This window comes from Eucyclogobius newberryi, unplaced genomic scaffold (genome assembly GCF_026437365.1).
Source record: "Eucyclogobius newberryi isolate DKJ021-1_F unplaced genomic scaffold, fEucNew1.0.hap1 SCAF_9, whole genome shotgun sequence".
NCBI classification, from domain to species: domain Eukaryota; kingdom Metazoa; phylum Chordata; class Actinopteri; order Gobiiformes; family Gobiidae; genus Eucyclogobius; species Eucyclogobius newberryi.
In genome coordinates, this window is record NW_027316532.1 from 10,258,521 (window position 1) to 10,279,005 (window position 20,485).

The window sequence follows — 20,485 nt, forward strand, 5'->3', positions numbered from 1 at the left end:
TCTGAAGGACGTGTGCAGCCTCCAGACTGTGGAGCAAGAGGGTTTGCACATCTCTGACCCGTCCAGCCCAGTGCATGTGTAACTGCTTATGGTTAGATTTAGCAGCACTAATACTTAAAGCTAATGATGAAAAACATGACTGAGGAAGACGTTTACTCATCACACACAACTGGAACGCTTTCAGAGCTCAATATGGCAGATAATATACTTCTTTAATGACTTTTGTACACTTAAATCCTGGATCAAGGTTTGAGTCCTGGTCAGGATTGGTTGTGGTTTTGTTCTTGTTGGAGTTGTGTATATTATGAAGTACCAGAAGTGAACCAAGACCAAAAGTACAACACTATCTTGTCTCTAACTGAACACAAAACCAAAAGACTGCGTTCACACTTGCACATGGGACTAAACCAATAATAGAACAGAATGAAACTGCAAATGAAACAATGATGTCAAATGTTGCAAGAAAAAAAAGAAATAAACCGGTTTTCCTCTGTTATTAAGACATCTTTATTATGAATCATGTGTTGAGACATGCCAGATCTCTGTACAGTGGATGGACAGGACGAACATGTCCCCGGGGAGACGCTGAACTGTGGCTCTGCTGCGTCACTACATCTGACCACCCAAAGATTCTTTTCTTTATTTGGAAATGGACCGCTCCACATCAAGAGCTGGGAAAAATACACAACTAATATCCAATCGAGACGGCTGCAGAGTCTGTACAATCTGGACTCAAAATGTCAATGTGTCGTCTTTAGAAAGGTTTCAGTTTCTCGAGACTTTTATTAAATATACAATGATATCTTTGAAAACTGGTGGCAGTAACAGACAAAAGTATTCGTTTTGGTGCAAGTTTCTATTCTGTTTTTTGTACTTCTGCACATGTACGCAGCGCTCCCTTTTGGAAACCATTCATAAACGTTTGACTTAAGCTTAAGGACACACAGCTCCAAATACCAGTGGAGAATATTTTACATATTTATTTTACATCGTCACTAAATCTAAACCATGGTCATAAAAAGTGCAACAATTTCAAATCAAAGTAGTGTTTGTTCTGACCGCTGGGTGAAGGTTTAGCTCTATAAAACACACGGCAAAGTCAGTAGTTTCAACTCAAGCAGCAAACGACAGGACACTTTACAATTGTCTGAACATGTAACTGTACAAGGGAAAGGTTTATATGTGCAAAATAAGACTGCGGTGCGCTGGATGCAATCAGAATGCACTATGTGATCAAAGGCAACAACTACAGAACAGGCCACGGAAACATGACATGATGAAGAACCTAACGTTGTGCGTAAAATGACAAGTTATGTGTTAAACAAAACACTACATTTAACCCTGGCAAATTCTGTCAAAAGGCAAAATGCCTTCAAGTATTTTCGGCATGCAGGCGTCTCTAACATCAGAAAGATCTTCGTGTCCCAACGTTTTCCTGTGAATAGTTTAGAATATTATGGCGTGTGGTGATTCTGGACAACACTGCACAGCTAATACGACGTGATATTAGTAACAGCGTCAAATATGTCACATGGATAAGTGCGGCGTGGAGTTTTAAAACGCTCTAAAGTCACGTCTGCACTGTAAAACGCACATGTACACGCAAAAACGAGAAGAGATTTCAAGTCAAGTACGAAGTGCAGTAAGTCACTGGTGTGAAATTTACATATTCAAAGTGGTGTAAACGGACACACTGTACCTAAGCTCAAAGACTAGGCATGCATTAGACACTCCACCTATTCTGTCGTCCCACGGGATCGTTCCTATAGTGACGGGCAGCAAGGATTTGTCAGATATTGTACAGGGGACAGCCAAAACTAAACGTACAACTACTTGAGCTGCAGTTTCTGAGATTTTCATTCACCAAAAAACTTCACATTTCCCCCAAAAAATGTCCCAAACCTGAAGGACAAATTTGGCATCTTAATTCCGAACACTATAAACTGTAATGCCTGTTCTGTTGCAACACATTCCTAAAAACATTCTTGAAGCTCTTAACACAGAGCTTAAATAAACACTTGCACAGGGCGATTCCCTGTTCATACAAAAATACAAAAAGAAAATTGCAATTACATATTTGACTTTAAAAAAACGGTGAACACTTAATAATTGGAGTCATTTTGAAACGGTCGTTATTCTTTAGTCACTTCTCGGGTATTTTGGCAAAATAAGCTACAATACGGATTCACTTACAGCTGGTTCAAACTTTAGCCAGAGGTCGTCTTGAAGAGGCCGGATTAAGACGAGCAAAATCAGGTACGAACCAATAGGAAGGGAGATTACAAGCGTGTGGTGACAAGGGGGCGTGGTGCAGAGCATTAACAGGAGCAGCCGCCCTCGGTCGTCTGTGGCTCCGGGGGCTTGTCCAGTTTGATGTCAATCACTGAAGGAAATGTTAAGGAAAAGACAAGACAGTTGTTGACAATGCACAGTCCACTAGAGGGCGACATTTTACGAGTTTGCAGAAATACCAATAGCATAAACAGCATATTTAGAGATACATATATGATCGTTGAAGTAATACTCATGATTCAAGCAAGTCTGAGTCACTTTCATCTGAACTCCTTCTCAAGGGAAGTTCTTTTACTTTATCTTTTGTCAATTGTTTCAAATAAGAAAAAGAAAACTGAACAATTCACAATTTACAAAGTACAAGACACTGTAAATAAACCATTTGAACTGATGTCAATTTTTCCTTTTCTTTTTAGAACACAAACTACTAAAACAAAGGACCAGAGAGAAACAAATTAAGTAAAAAAATAAAATAAAAAAAATAAGAAAGGGTTGCATCCAAAGAAAAGAACGTTAAAAAACATAAAGTCCTAAATAGATTAAATAGTCCCATTTAGTCAACTTTAACTAACTAACTGATATTCATGAATACTCTGATAGTGAAGTTACTGCTACAAACACAACCTTGGGGACTCTGTCATTCATCTCGACTGAAAAGCCTGAAAAGCACCGAAGCACGTTAAGTCCCAGAACATAGTTACAGGGGCATTAGATACGTTTCAATCCTTCATCTGTCATTGCTTTGACCTCAAAGTAAAATGCAAATGAACTGAGCGCAAGAGACCAATTCTTTTCATATCTGCCATTACAGAAAGAACAGGGCGACGACTCCCTGCGCTCCCATCCACAGCTGGACCCGGGACCTGGTCTGGACCCGGGACCCGGGACCTGGACCCGGGACCTGGTCCAGTCTGTAAATGTGCAGCCTGTGATTCCACTCAGAGGTGAACGAGCGGGAGAGGAAGCAGTAGAAGTGCCCTCTGTGGACCCGGACATCGCACATGAATCACTATGACCTGCCTGGCTGTGCCCAATTAAAACAAAAATAAACAAGAAGAATAAAGCAAACCACAAAATTAAGCTTAACCCCTCATGAACTTTTGAATTTGTGGAAAACTCATACACTTAAAACAAAGAGCTGCTTCTAAATGTCCAGACATTCATTCATTATGTGAGTATTGTGAAAGTATTCATATCAAACCCCTTTTATGTAGTATTTTAGTGTTTTAGTGGACTCTTTCTATTGCACGGTGGCTGATAAGTATTCTCGCATCGCAAATGAAGACTGCACCTCAACCTTGAAGCCAGCGCATGCATCTGCAGGTGAACCGGTGGTAAACAGGTGACTCGTGGCAGACTTCACCCAGCAACAGACTCACAGTCGGTGGGATATCGATCCGTTCTGGTCTGATGGGTCATGCTCAAGTTATGTTGCTTAAACACCGTTAACAGAACCCTTTGAAATCAAGAGCGGGCGTAATATACTGTGTGTGATGACCTGGTTTCCATCAGGACAAGGCTAAAACACACGGGAGGACGCGGAGAGGAAATTGGTTGTGTGGGATTGATGTTATAACCAGGAAATACATATGACAGTAATAAAAGTCATAAAGATAATCTCGGCGGAGCGATTAGATTGAAGTCTATGACCGAGACTGTTTAAAAAGGTTATGCCCTGCAGTATTATCACCGTGGTACAGAGGATACGTGTAGGTGTACTCTTAGTAGATAAGGTGACACTAATACTTCAGACTTATGGTACAAGGGAGAGCAAAGATGAAGCAATTCTGATTGATATTTAAGTACAACTATTGTTCAGTCCTGGTCCAGTTGTAGCTACATGAGATAAAGTTTAGTTTTTTCCATCACTGGTTTGTTAATCTTGTGTAATACTTGTCCGAGTCCATTTGAGCTTGTACTTGTACTTGTACTTTGTTCCAGTGTAAAGGATACTGCCTTCTTTGCTTGTTTCTTGCATGCTCTCCATGCCGGGAAGAGCCGCTGCCACACGTCGGAACAACTGGGAAGAGTAAATGTGATTATGTCTGTATCACAACAGCATTAACAACATGAAAATTGCATCTGAACATGTTTCGACACAAATGTGATTCCTGCCATTTTCTCCAACAAGGACGTGTTTGTTTTGTGTTTATTTGGTAGGAACAGTGCATAACAGTATAACCTCTGATAGGTGCGTTAGTGAGCCATGTTGTTTTGTGTTTAAGTCACGTGACAGTTATCGTCGTGACAACAGCCTCCTGTGTGAACTGCAGCTGCACATTCAGCCACAGCAGACACAGAGCATCACTTCTAATGAACCCACTGAACACGGCTCTGTTTGTTCAGACGTGGCTCAAACAGATCGGCTTTTGTTGTTTTGGGAAAACTCTCAACAAGTGTTTGGCGACATCTAGAGGTGTGAACGTGCAAGTGAAGACAGAGCATGAGCTGGAGGAGGAAAAAGTGGCGCAATGGATGATTTTTCGGCGATTCGAGTACGCAGGCGGAAACACCTCCGTGCGGACTGATACAACACACACCTGCGTTTGTTTATTAGCGCGAAATTTCGCATCGCATCTCTCGTCTCCCGTAGATTTTTGTCTACTTCTGCGTCAGCTCGAACTGTCTTTCTCCGTCTTCATTTTGTCCCGTACACTGAGGGAACTATATTATGATAGATCAATGTGCTTAGACACGCGGAAACGTGGGGACGAGCCACACGCAGCTGCAGGTGAGCGGTAGGTGCGTTTTATGATTGCTACATGGCAGGACTAATCGGCAGTCCACGCCACGAGGAAATAAGACTCAGATTTGTGCCAAAAAAATCGTCCATTCAACCTTTAACTCACCTGCTTGACGTTGTATCCTGTTTTCGCGCTGGTCTCAATGAACATGACACTTAGTTCTTTCGCTCTCTGCTCTCCTTCCTCAATGGTTATTTGTCTGGGAAAAAGAAAACACTAGTATATAACACCGCTTCCCTTTCATAGTGTGATTGGCATCAGGAAACATTTGCACAGTAATTTAATTATTCTACCACTTATTACAAGGTAGTATTTTTAAATACTAAACTGGACTGGTGTGGGTAACAGTAAACCACTATCTTAACCCTCTGTGCCATTGTCAGACTGGGACAGTCTTATTCATCTTATTTCCCAGAGGGACAATAAATGACGGAGTGAAAATTAATTTCGAATCATAATTTTAAATGTAAGCCTATCCATGTAACCTAATGCTAATGAGGGCATCGTGTCATACAAGACCATTAATCACATGCTTCTTATGACACAATTCTAATAAGATTTTAAAGGTCCTACTCAAAGTTGCAAACAGTTAGGGTTAAAAAGAAGAAAGAAAAGTAATCTAAACCCTTTTATTTATCACCAATAAGGTTTAATTTTGTGCAGATTAGCTAGAATGAACGCCTCCCAATAAAACGTTTCTTGCATTGTAGAGATAAAGATCTAAGGAGGCGTGTCTACCTCTTATCTGTCAGGTCAGTTTTGTTGCCCACAAGCATAATAATGACATCACTTCCTCTCTCTGTTCTGACATCATCGATCCATTTGGACGTCTGCTGGAACGAGTTCACATCTGAGGAAAAAGCACAAAACAAAGTCACTGAAGCCATCCCCACCAGAGGGGGAAAGTAAATTATATCAATTACATTTCCATGATCTTGTACTGGATATACTATATCCTATATACTATTGTGTTAAGCCCGACAGTGAAGTCTGATTTCATAAACCACCTTGACCTTGGCGAGCTCATTAAGTATGCAGTCATGTGGGCATGTTTCTTATTCTTGTCCTGGAGTTTGACAGGACGATCCTTCGCCCTTTCCAAGAGGGGAGCGTGTGCTTTGATTTCCATAATCAGGAATGAGATATATTCCACTGGGAAACCCTTCATATATTACATTTATATGCAGCTGTGTTGAACACATGTCATATTAAAATCAAAGCATCCAATGTTATATTTAAAGAAGTGATATTAAAGGAACTGCATTATAGTTAAATGTTCCTGCATTGCATTATGTACAATATAGATTCATGGCATAAATGTACACTTCCTCTGGACTGAACTGGACTAAACTATAAGGGTAATCACAATCATTATTTTACCATTTTTTACACAAATTGCAATCATGAAATAGGGTTGAATAAGAAAGAACAGTCAGCAGGGGGCAGCAGTAACATAAAAGAGGGAACAAAACAAACGAATGGACTTTGCAGAAACAAAGAAGAGTAAAGAGACAATCTACAAATACAGAGGATTTTATGAAGACATTTTTACAACAGATGTCTTCAAAATAATGATGGTGAAGAAAGGATTGCTTCAAAAGGTTAAATTGTAATAAACAAACTTGTCTATTTGTCATATTAAAGTATTTATTCTGTGGTACTGACTTGTGATGTCGTAGACCACCACGGCCACAGTGGAGTCCCGGATGTAACTGGGAATGAGGCTCCTGAAGCGCTCCTGTCCCGCTGTGTCCCAGAGCTGCAGCCGGACCTGGGGAAGAAAGACACATAATGCTATGTACCAATAAAACTGGAGACATTATACATAATATATATATAAACATTAACATGTTAATACCCATTTTATGAATCTATTTATTTATGAATTTATCCTGGGTTTTTCTGACAACCACCCATTCAATTTAGATCGCTTATAACAGAGCATGTTACAACTTAAATAGTCATTTTGTGTTTTAATCAGGACTAAACCAGGCTTGAACTAGGACTAAGAAAAGTCTAAAACCAAGTTCAAAACAAGACTAATCCATATTAGGACTAGCATACTGTCCAGCGGTGGCAAAGGTGGCACTTTGAAAAATGACTTGGACGATCCAGGCCATTTTACAACACAGATATCACATCCATCAGCCATAAACCCGAACCATACAGTGCTCCGAGCAGGACCCCATGATGACACCGCCAAGGTCAGAGTGCTGCATGGGCCCCTCATGATAAAGAGCTCTGGGACAGGTCTTATTATCACACACATCACAGGCTGTGTATATGTAAGCCCCCCACACATTACTGCACGTGCACCCACCGTCCGGTCCTCCAGGTACATGGTTTTGGACAGGAAGTCAATGCCGATGGTCGCCTGGGGGAGAAAATAGAGAGAGAAGGGTCAAGGGTCAAGGGTGCAGTTTAAAGATTTCAACAGTTTAAATGCCATAGAGGGTTAGAGTCATATATTCTCTTGGCTTTTAACACAGTTTGATAGTTGACCTTCATGAATTTGTAGGTTTATTTAAAAAATGAAAATAAAATAGTCCTCCAAATGTGCAGTTTGTCTAGAGTTTTTTGTCAGGATCTACAGTCTGTGTTGTATTGTCTATGGGTTTGATGGATACATTGTATAACTTGTTTAATAAATATACTTTTTAGGTATATGATCAAATGTCCTAAAGGCACTGCATAATGGTAATAATACATCATATATATTGTGCTTTTCAAGAGACCCAAAAGGCACTACATTATGGAACAAGCATCAAGGACAAACAGGGGGAAAGCAGTTATTCATTAATAATGCTCTGTTTAGGACACAAACATTGCACATTTTCAACCTCAGAATGGTGAGATTGACTCCTGCTTTTGAAATGTGTTTTTTAAACTTTCCAGATCCGGTCTTTCATTATGCAGTATATCCCAGTTATTATATTTGTGTAGCACAAAGTGACAGTTTTAGACCTGCAGGCTGCATTCTTCCCTATGTGATCTATCTGCTAAAACCTGTGCTCTACATAGCACCCTGTGTCCAGATGCTTTATGTCCGTGTGCAGAGTGGGATACATGCTTTATGTCTGTGTGCAGAGTGTGGGATACATGCTTTATGCCTGTGTGCAGAGTGTGGGATACATGCTTTATGCCTGTGTGCAGAGTGTGGGATACATGCTTTATGCCTGTGTGCAGAGTGTGGGATACATGCTTTATGTCCGTGTGCAGAGTGTGGGATACATGCTTTATGCCTGTGTGCAGAGTGTGGGATACATGCTTTATGTCTGTGTGCAGAGTGTGGGATACATGCTTTATGTCTGTGTGCAGAGTGGGGGATACATGCTTTATGCCTGTGTGCAGAGTGTGGGATACATGCTTTATGTCTGTGTGCAGAGTGTGGGATACATGCTTTATGCCTGTGTGCAGAGTGTGGGATACATGCTTTATGTCTGTGTGCAGAGTGTGGGATACATGCTTTATGTCTGTGTGCAGAGTGTGGGATACATGCTTTATGTCTGTGTGCAGAGTGTGGGATACATGCTTTATGCCTGTGTGCAGAGTGTGGGATACATGCTTTATGTCCGTGTGCAGAGTGTGGGATACATGCTTTATGTCCGTGTGCAGAGTGTGGGATACATGCTTTATGCCTGTGTGCAGAGTGTGGGATACATGCTTTATGCCTGTGTGCAGAGTGTGGGATACATGCTTTATGTCCGTGTGCAGAGTGTGGGATACATGCTTTATGCCTGTGTGCAGAGTGTGGGATACATGCTTTATGTCTGTGTGCAGAGTGTGGGATACATGCTTTATGTCTGTGTGCAGAGTGGGGGATACATGCTTTATGTCTGTGTGCAGAGTGTGGGATACATGCTTTATGTCTGTGTGCAGAGTGTGGGATACATGCTTTATGCCTGTGTGCAGAGTGTGGGATACATGCTTTATGTCTGTGTGCAGAGTGTGGGATACATGCTTTATGCCTGTGTGCAGAGTGTGGGATACATGCTTTATGTCCGTGTGCAGAGTGTGGGATACATGCTTTATGCCTGTGTGCAGAGTGTGGGATACATGCTTTATGTCCGTGTGCAGAGTGTGGGATACATGCTTTATGCCTGTGTGCAGAGTGTGGGATACATGCTTTATGTCCGTGTGCAGAGTGTGGGATACATGCTTTATGCCTGTGTGCAGAGTGTGGGATACATGCTTTATGTCCGTGTGCAGAGTGTGGGATACATGCTTTATGCCCATGTGCAGAGTGTGGGATACATGCTTTATGCCCGTGTGCAGAGTGTGGGATACATGCTTTATGTCCGTGTGCAGAGTGTGGGATACATGCTTTATGTCCGTGTGCAGAGTGTGGGATACATGCTTTATGTCTGTGTGCAGAGTGTGGGATACATGCTTTATGTATGTGTGCAGAGTGTGGGATACATGCTTTATGCCTGTGTGCAGAGTGTGGGATACATGCTTTATGCCTGTGTGCAGAGTGTGGGATACATGCTTTATGTCCGTGTGCAGAGTGTGGGATACATGCTTTATGCCTGTGTGCAGAGTGTGGGATACATGCTTTATGCCCGTGTGCAGAGTGTGGGATACATGCTTTATGTCTGTGTGCAGAGTGTGGGATACATGCTTTATGTCCGTGTGCAGAGTGTGGGATACATGCTTTATGTCTGTGTGCAGAGTGTGGGATACATGCTTTATGTCTGTGTGCAGAGTGTGGGATACATGCTTTATGCCCGTGTGCAGAGTGTGGGATACATGCTTTATGTCTGTGTGCAGAGTGTGGGATACATGCTTTATGTCTGTGTGCAGAGTGTGGGATACATGCTTTATGTCTGTGTGCAGAGTGTGGGATACATGCTTTATGTCTGTGTGCAGAGTGTGGGATACATGCTTTATGCCCGTGTGCAGAGTGTGGGATACATGCTTTATGTCTGTGTGCAGAGTGTGGGATACATGCAATGTTCAGGTTGTGGTAAACTTGAGAAATGTTAACAAGTTTAATGAGAAAGTTTAGATGATTGAACTACTTCACCAGAGGACGGTTGACAAAACAGAATAACAATCATCCCTTCCATAAAAATATATATATATATATTTTGGAGTGTTTAGTCAGAGGGAAAACTGCCTTGTAACTTTCTATAGTGCTCCCAAAAGAAAATAATGACGGTTCAGGGGCACTTACCCACATCATTTAGAAATACGATATATAATAATGCATTCAAATCAATGCCATTTCTTTTTTTAATAGTAAAAAGTAATATTCCTATTTAAAATGAAAGATTGTATTATCAAACACCATTATATAGTCAATCTAAGGTCTTCTTTATTATTGCCATGCCATTACCATCACTGTTCTTTGACGTCTTGTTTTTTAATGTATGTTACATGGTTCATTATTATGTTGTCATTGGCTGGGCCCTACATTTAAGAACATTTATTTACCATTTCCTCTTGGTCAACCCGGAACCTTTGAACAATGTCTACAATGTCTACATTTAAACTAAAATTTAAATGTTTAAGTTTTGGATCCTGGTGTTCTAACCATACGTGCAACAACGTTTCTTCAAAACAATTAAGACTAATGTCAGCGATAAAACAAGAACACAGTTAAAACTAAACACTAAAATGTACCCTCAACTAAATAATCAAGATGAACTACGGCGTAAACCAGGAAGGAACTCGTGCCTGAACAGAACCAGGGCTAAACCAGGTCAATCAGGACAAAGGATTATACAAATATTAAAATCACGACTAAACATATCACAACTAACTATGTCTGAACATATCTAATAAACCAGAACCACAGTGTTTGACTTTTATAATCGCAGTGACGTTTTATTCACCCTCTATATTTAGCCTCCCACACAGACAGTCACATGAAAAGATTAGATGGAGTAGAAATTATTCATGCAACTTTTTAATTATTAAGCTGCACATATCTTTAGAAGACGGACCTCGACTGTGGCACACGCCGGAAATGAACGGGGCCTTTATCTGAATAACCTTGACTCAAGTAAAGTAAAAGCAGATTTCTTTGAGGTAAAATAAAAATAAAAATGTATGGTATTCCCAAGATTTTGTTTTTTTATCATAATGACATCACCCCAGAGTTTAGAATCTCAGCTTGAGCTAAAATGCATAAATATTTTCAATGAATTGGATTTTGCCACTAATGAGTCTGGTTAAGAACCCTTTCCAACTACATTTTTGGATACAATATGACTCAGTGGGTCATGTTTGACGGTAGAGTTAAAGTTAAAAAGTGACATTTGAATATTTTCCCTAAAAACTCTAGATACAATGTGCGGGAGACGGCGATGGGATTTAGTAAACAACGTTTTTGTTCTATTACAAATGGAAACAAATCAAGCTTCACAGTCGACAAAGCCAAATTTACTTCATTATTCGTCTGTCATCGCTCACGTCGCCGAGCTGACAGTTTAATTACTGCCCCATGTCGCTAACCCCATGTGGAACGCCTCGCTCGGGCCGCTCAGAAGCCTCGCTCGGGCCGCTCAGAAGCCTCGCTCGGGCCGCTCAGAAGCCTCGCTCGGGCCGCTCAGAAGCCTCGCTCGGGCCGCTCAGAAGCCTCGCTCGGGCCGAAGCCTCGCTCGGGCCACTCAGAAGCCTCAGAAGCCTACATAACAGTTATTTCTGCACTGAAATGGAGCAAAGGTTCATGGGAGTTCCCTCTGTTCATTTAGCTGTTGCAGCAAAGAAACTATTCTTTCAATACAGCCCACAACATTATTGGGAGATTTGGTGATGCGAGGTGACAATACTACAAACTTGGACTGGGGGAAAGTGGTGTATTTTCTACACAACAAGAGTAAACGCTGGAGCAGACATAGGTTTGGGGTTCAACACTCAACCCTTTGTGCCACTGTCAGCTTCTTCTGCAATAAGTGACTAAAATGGCAGCAGTTGTGGTATTCTTCCTGTGCAGAAGGCTCTGACTGACAGCTCCTCCAGCTCCCTCTGGAACACCTCCCTCTGCCTCTGCCTCCCTCCGTCTCCCTCCGTCTCCCTCCGCCTCTCGCTGTCCTTGTCTCCGTCTCCCTCCGTCTCCCTCTGTCCTTGTCTCCGTCTCCCTCCGTCTCCCTCTGTCCTTGTCTCCGTCTCCCTCCGTCTCCCTCTGTCCTTGTCTCCGTCTCCCTCCGTCTCCCTCTGTCCTTGTCTCCGTCTCCCTCCGTCTCCCTCTGTCCTTGTCTCCGTCTCCCTCCGTCTCCCTCTGTCCTTGTCTCCGTCTCCCTGTCTCCGTCTCCCTCCGTCTCCCTCTGTCCTTGTCTCCGTCTCCCTCCGTCTCCCTCTGTCCTTGTCTCCGTCTCCCTCCGTCTCCCTCTGTCCTTGTCTCCCTCTGTCCTTGTCTCCGTCTCAATCCGTCTCCCTCTGTCCTTGTCTCCGCCTCCCTCCGCCTCCCTCCGCCTCCCTCCGCCTCCCTCCGCCTCCCTCCGCCTCCCTCCGCCTCCCTCCGCCTCCCTCCGCAGTGGCGTGCTTGGTGACTACATGTTCTGTGGCTTTGGCAGGATCAGTTCTAGTCTGTTGGATAAAACAGAGCTGTGCATCGTGAAACCCAAAAAGTCCCGTGTCCCCTGCGGTGATGCAGTGGAGCAATATTTTCTGCTACCTGGGAAATGGAGCGTCCCTCTGAGCTGTACAAACACTGACAGTGAGCTCATGGAGGCAGACTTTTAATTTAGACTCAACTCACTGAGTTTAGCAGGATTATATCCTGGTTCCATTCAAACAGAGTTACAAGCACCAAAACAACCGAAACAGCCATTGGGACGAAAGCAGCATTCAGACTATACAGTATATACCTACAGTATATACACGCAGTATATACCTAGAGCATATACACGCAGTACACGCACGCAGTACACGCACGCAGCACACGCACGCAGCATATACACACAGCATATACATACAGCATATACTGCATGTATATACATGCAGCATATACTGCATGTATATACATGCAGCATATACATGCAGCATATACTGCATGTATATACATGCAGCATATACATGCAGCATATACTGCATGTATATACATGCAGCATATACATGCAGCATATACTGCATGTATATACATGCAGCATATACATGCAGCATATACTGCATGTATATACATGCAGCATATACATGCAGCATATACTGCATGTATATACATGCAGCATATACATGCAGCATATACTGCATGTATATACATGCAGCATATACATGCAGCATATACTGCATGTATATACATGCAGCATATACATGCAGCATATACATGCAGCATATACTGCATGTATATACATGCAGCATATACATGCATATACATGCAGCATATACATGCAGCATATACTGCATGTATATACATGCAGCATATACATGCAGCATATACTGCATGTATATACATGCAGCATATACATGCAGCATATACTGCATGTATATACATGCAGCATATACATGCAGCATATACTGCATGTATATACATGCAGCATATACTGCATATACATGCAGCATATACATGCAGCATATACTGCATGTATATACATGCAGCATATACTGCATGTATATACATGCAGCATATACATGCAGCATATACTGCATGTATATACATGCAGCATATACATGCAGCATATACTGCATGTATATACATGCAGCATATACTGCATGTATATACATGCAGCATATACTGCATGTATATACATGCAGCATATACATGCAGCATATACTGCATGTATATACATGCAGCATATACATGCAGCATATACTGCATGTATATACATGCAGCATATACTGCAGCATATACATGCAGCATATACATGCAGCATATACATGCAGCATATACATGCAGCATATACATAAGGTATATACTGCATGTATATACTACATGCAGTATAATAAATGTGGCCATATTTCATAGTATCTGGTTCATTTCTTTTCCTCTAGTGGAAATCTTCAGCAGGAAAAGCTCATTCTTCTTTGTTCTTTTGAGAGGCATAAACCACATATGGGCTTTTATTGAATTAGTTCGATGATGAAATCAGCAAAACTCTGGGCCAGACCACTTTAGGAAAAAAAAAAGCTGAGTAGCCAGTTTGAAATATTATTACAGCTCGTATCATCTCAAAGAAGCAAATACAAGGCTGTACAAACAATAACATATATGACCAAAGTACTATGAGGGCCGTGGTCGACATATGTCATTTGTGGTAAACTTAAGACGCACCCTACACATCAATTATTGAATAAAGGGGAAATAGGACTGGCAGAAGATCTCAAAGTAGGATCGTGCACAAAAAACGATATAAAGAGAACTGTATCTAATGAGTAAAAAGGCTTAAACGCTCGTCGTTCTCAAATCTCCAGCAAACTCACTTCAGGCTTCATCCTTTCGATTGTTGAGCACCTGAATCTTTGGCGTTTTTAACAAAATAATTAGTCTGATAAATAAATTGGTAAAGCAGAGACGGGCAGACTGTGGGTTCCAGTATTAATATTGTCACGTTCACACTGCATCAGTTTGTCTGAGCAAACATCGAGCTCGGGCTTCATCTGATAAAACCACCAGTGGGAGGAGCCCACTCTGCCACTGAGTCCATCATATCAGACATTGCTTGATGTCAAAGAGGCTTTTATCAGGAGGCTCCGCCCGGTGGGCGGGGCTTAGAGCAGGAGAAGTTTCCCAGTTCTCAGACTAGAGCCGCAGATAAAGAATGACTCTTAGATAAGAGTTGAAACATATTGTATTTCTAAAACAGTCCAGATGACCACAACTGGAGCAACGGCTCCGAGTTTAATCTTTGTCCCTGTTTCACTGAGAACTACAAGTCACGTTTTCATGAAGCAGCACAAGACTTTCCCCACAATTCCTTCATCACAGATGGATAAAGTTGTGCAGTGGACACACGGCTTAATACAGCAACTGATTAATCAACTAAGAAGCTGAAGCACTACAAATGATATTAAATACATGTACCTTTTCCCCCCAAATGAACACAATTTAAACAATGTAAGTGAGGCAGGTAAAGGTAAGAATACAGGTGGAAGTGGCTGTACTAGAAATAGAACAGAACTCAAAATGTACAATATAAAGTAAAATCAAGAGGCATATGAGGCAAAAGATGATTACTTTAACTTCAGTAATATTTTGAAGTAACGATGCCTTAAACATTGCATAAAACATGGAATTACCTTCTCAAAGTTAAACAGTCTTCGAACTAAAGCTAGTGCGATTACAGACGTGTAGTATAATAGTTTAGACGCCTGTTACGACACTAAATCCATCTCTGCATCTGAAGCGACGTCCTTGAAGCCTGTCGCACTGAACATCAGACGCCCACATCCACCACACACAATACAGACATACTGTGTTCACTTAGAGACATTCAAACTCCACGAACCCAGAGAAAAACACAGGCCGAACTCAGAGGAAACGGCAGGACAAACGGCAGATTATCTACGTAGCGTTTCAGTGAAGGAACAGAAATGAGATAAAGAGGATGTGAACGCACGAGTTACACACGAGCAACACAATCCACACACAACAACCTGATCACACACTGCACAGGAGTGCTCCACAACCCTCAAGATCTCTCTTTCAGATGAGGTTTTTATTATAAATCTAACAGCTCTAGCAGAGGGCAGTTTGATCCTTGTTTGGGAATATTCTTAAGAGAAGGTCAGTTAAAAAGGACGAGGTATTCATGGTTCAATGGATTTTTTAAATATGGGCCAATATAGTTTTACCACTGTTAACAAATTGTGAAATAAAATTTTAAAAATACAATATTTGTGGAAGATCTATATTGTAAATACACAAACTGCTAATCAAATATTATTGGACTTGTACACAATTAGACAATATATATTATTTGTCATTTTTATCCATAAAGGTGATTGTTCTTTTTGGTGAACGTACTTTTTGTCTGTCATTTAATGTGGCTTTAATATCAAACATTTAAGAGGCGTTTTAGGACTGAACATATTGCATGGCCCTATGTCATTACTCCCAGAAAACACTCCTAAAGTGGTTTAGTTTCTCATTTAGTTTTACCTTTTTATTGCTTTCTGCATGTTTGTTAGCGTTATCTGATTTCATATACAGTGCACAGCCTCATATCCTGCACACTGAAGCACTTTCACACAATACACGGGGTTATTTTTAATGCCGACTTTATTGCTCTGAAACAAGACAAGTTTTGCTTATGAGGCAATAAGACTTGAGTTTTATTTATGGGCCCTGTGCAGATGTGAGCAAAATGCCTCAGAGCTGCAAGTTCTGTTTCGGTCGTGACAAAAAAGATTAGGCAGCAGTCTGAGCGGTGATGGCTCCAGGGTTTGACCGCTGTGGTGTGTGATGCCGTTCTGAGGGAACAAGTTCATTTTCATGTGTGTATGACTTATTAACCTATGGCCTGTGTCTGCTGCTGGACAGTTTAGGGGGGCAATATTGAGACTTGACACTGTTAGCCCTGAACATGTGTCACTAATGATAAAAACCTTACAAATAAAATATATTTAAGAACAAATAAAAACAGCCTTTACATTTAAAAGCACAGACAATTTTAAAAGGATTCTCTTCCTTTGTTTTTCAAAACCGCTCAAAAACCCTTAAAAGGCGCAATGGACGATTTTTCGGCGATTTGAGAACTCAGGCTCAGTGCACATGCCACTCCCCCGTGCAAATGCCACTCCCCCGTGCACATGCCACTCCCCCGTGCACATGCCACTCCCCCGTGCACATGCCACTCCCCCGTGCACATGCCACTCCCCCGTGCGGACTGATACAACACACACGTGCGTTTGTTTATTAGCGCGACGCATCGCATCTCTCGTCTCCCGTAGATTTCCGTCTCTTATGAGTCAGCTCGAACTGACTTTCTCCGTCTTCATTTTGCCCCGTACACTGAGGGAACTATATTATGATAGATCAATGCGCTTAGACACGCGGAAATGTGGGGACGAGCAACACGCGGCGGCAGGTGAGCGGTAGGTGAGTTCTATGATTGATACATGGCAGGACTAATCGGCAGTCCACACCACGAGGAAATAAGACTTAGATTTGTGCCAAAAAAATCGTCCATTCAACCTTTAAGTGAGACCAGTTCCCCAGCCTGTAGTAATAGTAGTAGTAGTAATAGTAGTAGTAGTAATAGTAGTACTGGCTCATCTAATGCATTAATCAATAATGCTATATATCACAAAAACATCAAGGTCCTCCATCTGACAGAAATATACTGTACTGATTTAAAAAAGGTTTGATCTCTGTTAAGTTTTTATTTTGACACAGTTTGAATAATACTTTAAAAGGTATGTACATTTTTGTTTTAATATAACTGAAATGATTGTGTCGAAAAGTATATTAAATAAGAAATATTACGATACTGACATCTCCATAACGGCCCCATCACAAATGTCTAATATGGTGCAGCCCAAGTCAAACCAAAGCAAGTTATAGAAATACATGTTTTAGAATGAGAAATTCTGAATTAATTGTGAATCAGGAGGTATTTAAGTTGTCCTTAACTGTAAAGAAATAATAAAATATGGACCAAACGAAAATGTCCCATTAATCTTACATTGATGTGAAAATATGAGACAATACAGTGGATAAAGTGTGCATTGTGTTTCTAAAGCAAGGAGCAAATAAAAGTGTATAAAATGGATGGTTTGTAGTTCATACCTGATACGTGTTGTCGAAGCTGTCGTACATGAACCGCGTGATCAGAGACGTCTTCCCAACTGCAACAAATGAGACAAAGACAGTGGTGAGTGGACAGGAAGTGCCAGACATCAGACAATCAGAGGCAGCAGAAAGGCATTGTGGGTGATGGCGGCGTGTGCCCTGGTCGATGCCTCTGCCCTGGAGCTCATTATGTGTGAAAGGGGAACAGACAGGTCAGATCTGGCCTCTACCTGTAATTACACCTGGAGCTACAGGCGTCATTTACTCTACCCAACACACAACACTGTGGATCAGAGGTTCGCATTCACCGAACCCTTCATTGGATTTTTTTTTTTTTTTTTTTTTCAAATTATGTGGCTCCACGAACAAACCTGACAACCCACAAAATAATTAATCCAAGAAAAACTAATTTTAAAGAAAAAGACAATTTGATAAAGTATGTCAGTTATATTTTTATTCAAAAATTTGTGCGTCATAGTGTTCCCGCCAGGAACAAGCTCCCCTATAGGACTGTACCAAGTCAGAGCAGGTGTGGGGGAGCACCATAGGGTCGGCACGGCGGTTTCAGGGGTTTTATCATTATTAGTATTTTTTTTTTAGGGTTTTATGTATATATTTGTGTTTAGTTAAATGTGTATGGGTGTATTTGTTTTTACGGAGGTTTTAGTACCTTATTATGAGATAATGATAATGTGAACATCCCCGTTAATTATTCAGTTTGAACATCTCGCTGGAGAAGTCACATTGGCACGTGACTGGACGACACCACTTTGACCCTGAGCTTCTGTCGAGCGGACGAGCAGCGAACTCTGAGAAACTCATCACGATCGCACTAATTCGTCTTGTTTTCATCATAATTTTCATCAGCGAAGTTGAATATGATGAATTTTACAGCGACACGGACTTTGAAACTATCAAACATGGACTTATTCCGTGGAGTCGCAGGGGGCGCTGTGCGCGGTGGACCAGCAGATGCTTCCGCGCAGGTAACTAGGCCCGCGGCAAATACGGATTCTGGCAAAGGAAACGGCGGCTCCGGCGGCTCCGGCGGCTCCCCGCATCCGGGACCGACGGCTCTAGTCGTGAAAAACAAACTATCGGCCAAAGACATGCGGGAGGAAAAGTGCGAAGCCTCGCGCACGCGGGACTTCCCCGCGGCGGAGCACGAACAGCTGGAGCGTGTTACAAAGCTGTTGCTAAGCGACTTTTTCAACGTTTTCACTGGGATTTCTCAGTCAAACGGGAGGGAAAGGCCGGCGCTGACCACAATGAACAGAGTGGTGGAGGGCCTTTTGGAGAAGCACAGATACGCGTACAACGGAATGATAAACCGACTGTCTCTGGAGGACAGGGAGGATGTGGCGTTCATCAGTCACGTGGCCACGAGCCTCTTTGAAGACCGCGTCACAAACTGGGGCCGCATCGCCAGCCTCATCGCGTTCGGGGCCGTTGTGTGCCAGGCTCTGAAGACAAACGGGAGAGACAAGTGCGTGGAGCAAGTGGGACAAGAGATGTCCTCGTACCTCGTGTCCCACCACGGGGAGTGGCTCCTCCAGAACGATGCGTGGGTAAGTTATGACGGATGTTTGATTGACAGATGCATAACGATGTGTAATGTATAAAATTGCATGAACGCCTCCCCTAATCTTTTTTTTAATTTCTTTGTCTTTCAGGACGGATTTGTTGAGTTCTTCAGCGTGTCAGACCCAGAGTCTTCAGTGAGGAACACTCTTCTGGCTTTAGTGGGATTCGCTGGTGTTGGTGCGACTCTGGCCATGTTGATCCGATGAATGTGAAAGACTTTTAAGAGACACTTTTATTTATATGTATATTATCAACCTGCTCTTCATTTGTTACGACTCCGTGTTCTGTTTGAGACATTAAGTTTTTATTGTATATTGTATTGTGTGTTCATTTCACAAATTTTACATTTTATTAAACAGTTGAAAATCTGAAATCTGCTGTCGATTTGTTTCCTCTAAAGCGTTGAGCACAAGCTTGTTTCCAGGCCTTTCACAATGTCCACGAGAAGACGGGATCTTCATCGTGTCCACACTCTGAACATGTCAGAGGAGGAGGATTAACTAGAAGTGTGGCCCTGGACATTTATGATTGTTCTAGATCCAAACAACAGGATGTCCTTGTTTGGTCGTATAAAGTAATAGAAGTCGTCAGGTTTAGGCTTTATAAACTTGGTCTTTTCTTGTCCAACACAATAAGACTCCATGATGTTATTAACTTGTAAACGCTTCATTTTCCTTTCAAACGCCATAGGAATTGTCAGTATTCAAGAGTTTTTTTTCTTTTTGCCATTTCATGCACCCAAGGCTGTATATTATATATATTATATACACTGCAGATTCCAAAGAGTTTCATCTCCCCAGACGCTTCAGCTGAATGAATACATGAAATGAATAAATGAGGCCAGAGGCTTTGATCTATTCAAGGTTTAGAGAAGCGTCATAATGTATGATTTATTGACTAATGACTAGTCAACTATAAACCAGTAATTGTAATTGTATTTTGATAATAGTAATAGTTATCTGGATCGTACGGACTCTGAAACAAAAGGCCTTTTATAACAAGAACAGTGGCATTTTTAAATCAAAATTTCAGATTTCACTTTGTTTTTGGAACACTTGAAAGAAAAGATATTGTAACTTTCAGCATTATGTAAAGCAAAAACATAAATACTCAATATTCATTGCATTATGATAAACTTAAAAGATAAAATGCTGTTCAATGCATAAAGTTGATTAAATCCAGAAACAAACTA

The 20,485-nt window shown here is 41.6% G+C and overlaps 2 protein-coding genes across 2 annotated transcripts in view; one reads left to right on the plus strand and one right to left on the minus strand.

Annotated features, from left to right (window-relative positions):
- Positions 1 to 491: 491 nt before the first annotated feature.
- The window catches only part of rab6ba (RAB6B, member RAS oncogene family a), a 46,775-nt gene continuing 26,781 nt past the window's right edge, over positions 492 to 20,485 (minus strand). Inside the window, exons 2-8 of the mRNA XM_072438882.1 lie at positions 17,707 to 17,765; positions 7,357 to 7,410; positions 6,702 to 6,807; positions 5,775 to 5,886; positions 5,142 to 5,235; positions 4,246 to 4,312; positions 492 to 2,383 (exon numbers count right to left, since the gene is read on the minus strand). Of these exons, the coding sequence (XP_072294983.1) occupies positions 2,319 to 2,383; positions 4,246 to 4,312; positions 5,142 to 5,235; positions 5,775 to 5,886; positions 6,702 to 6,807; positions 7,357 to 7,410; positions 17,707 to 17,765 (557 nt within the window). The 3' untranslated portion in view covers positions 492 to 2,318. The remainder of the gene's footprint in view (positions 2,384 to 4,245; positions 4,313 to 5,141; positions 5,236 to 5,774; positions 5,887 to 6,701; positions 6,808 to 7,356; positions 7,411 to 17,706; positions 17,766 to 20,485) is intronic.
- On the plus strand, positions 18,630 to 19,499 carry LOC140354251 (induced myeloid leukemia cell differentiation protein Mcl-1-like). The gene is made up of 2 exons (XM_072439200.1): positions 18,630 to 19,277; positions 19,383 to 19,499. Exons 1-2 carry the CDS (start codon positions 18,630 to 18,632, stop codon positions 19,497 to 19,499), a joined length of 765 nt encoding a protein of 254 aa, XP_072295301.1.

Bases quoted from the DNA above. Each gene is read 5' to 3' on its own strand.
- LOC140354251 (XM_072439200.1), top strand. From the start codon at position 18,630: ATGGACTTATTCCGTGGAGTCGCAGGGGGCGCTGTGCGCGGTGGACCA. The intron at 19,278-19,382 runs GTAAGTTATGAC...TTTGTCTTTCAG, and splicing joins TCCTCCAGAACGATGCGTGG to GACGGATTTGTTGAGTTCTT.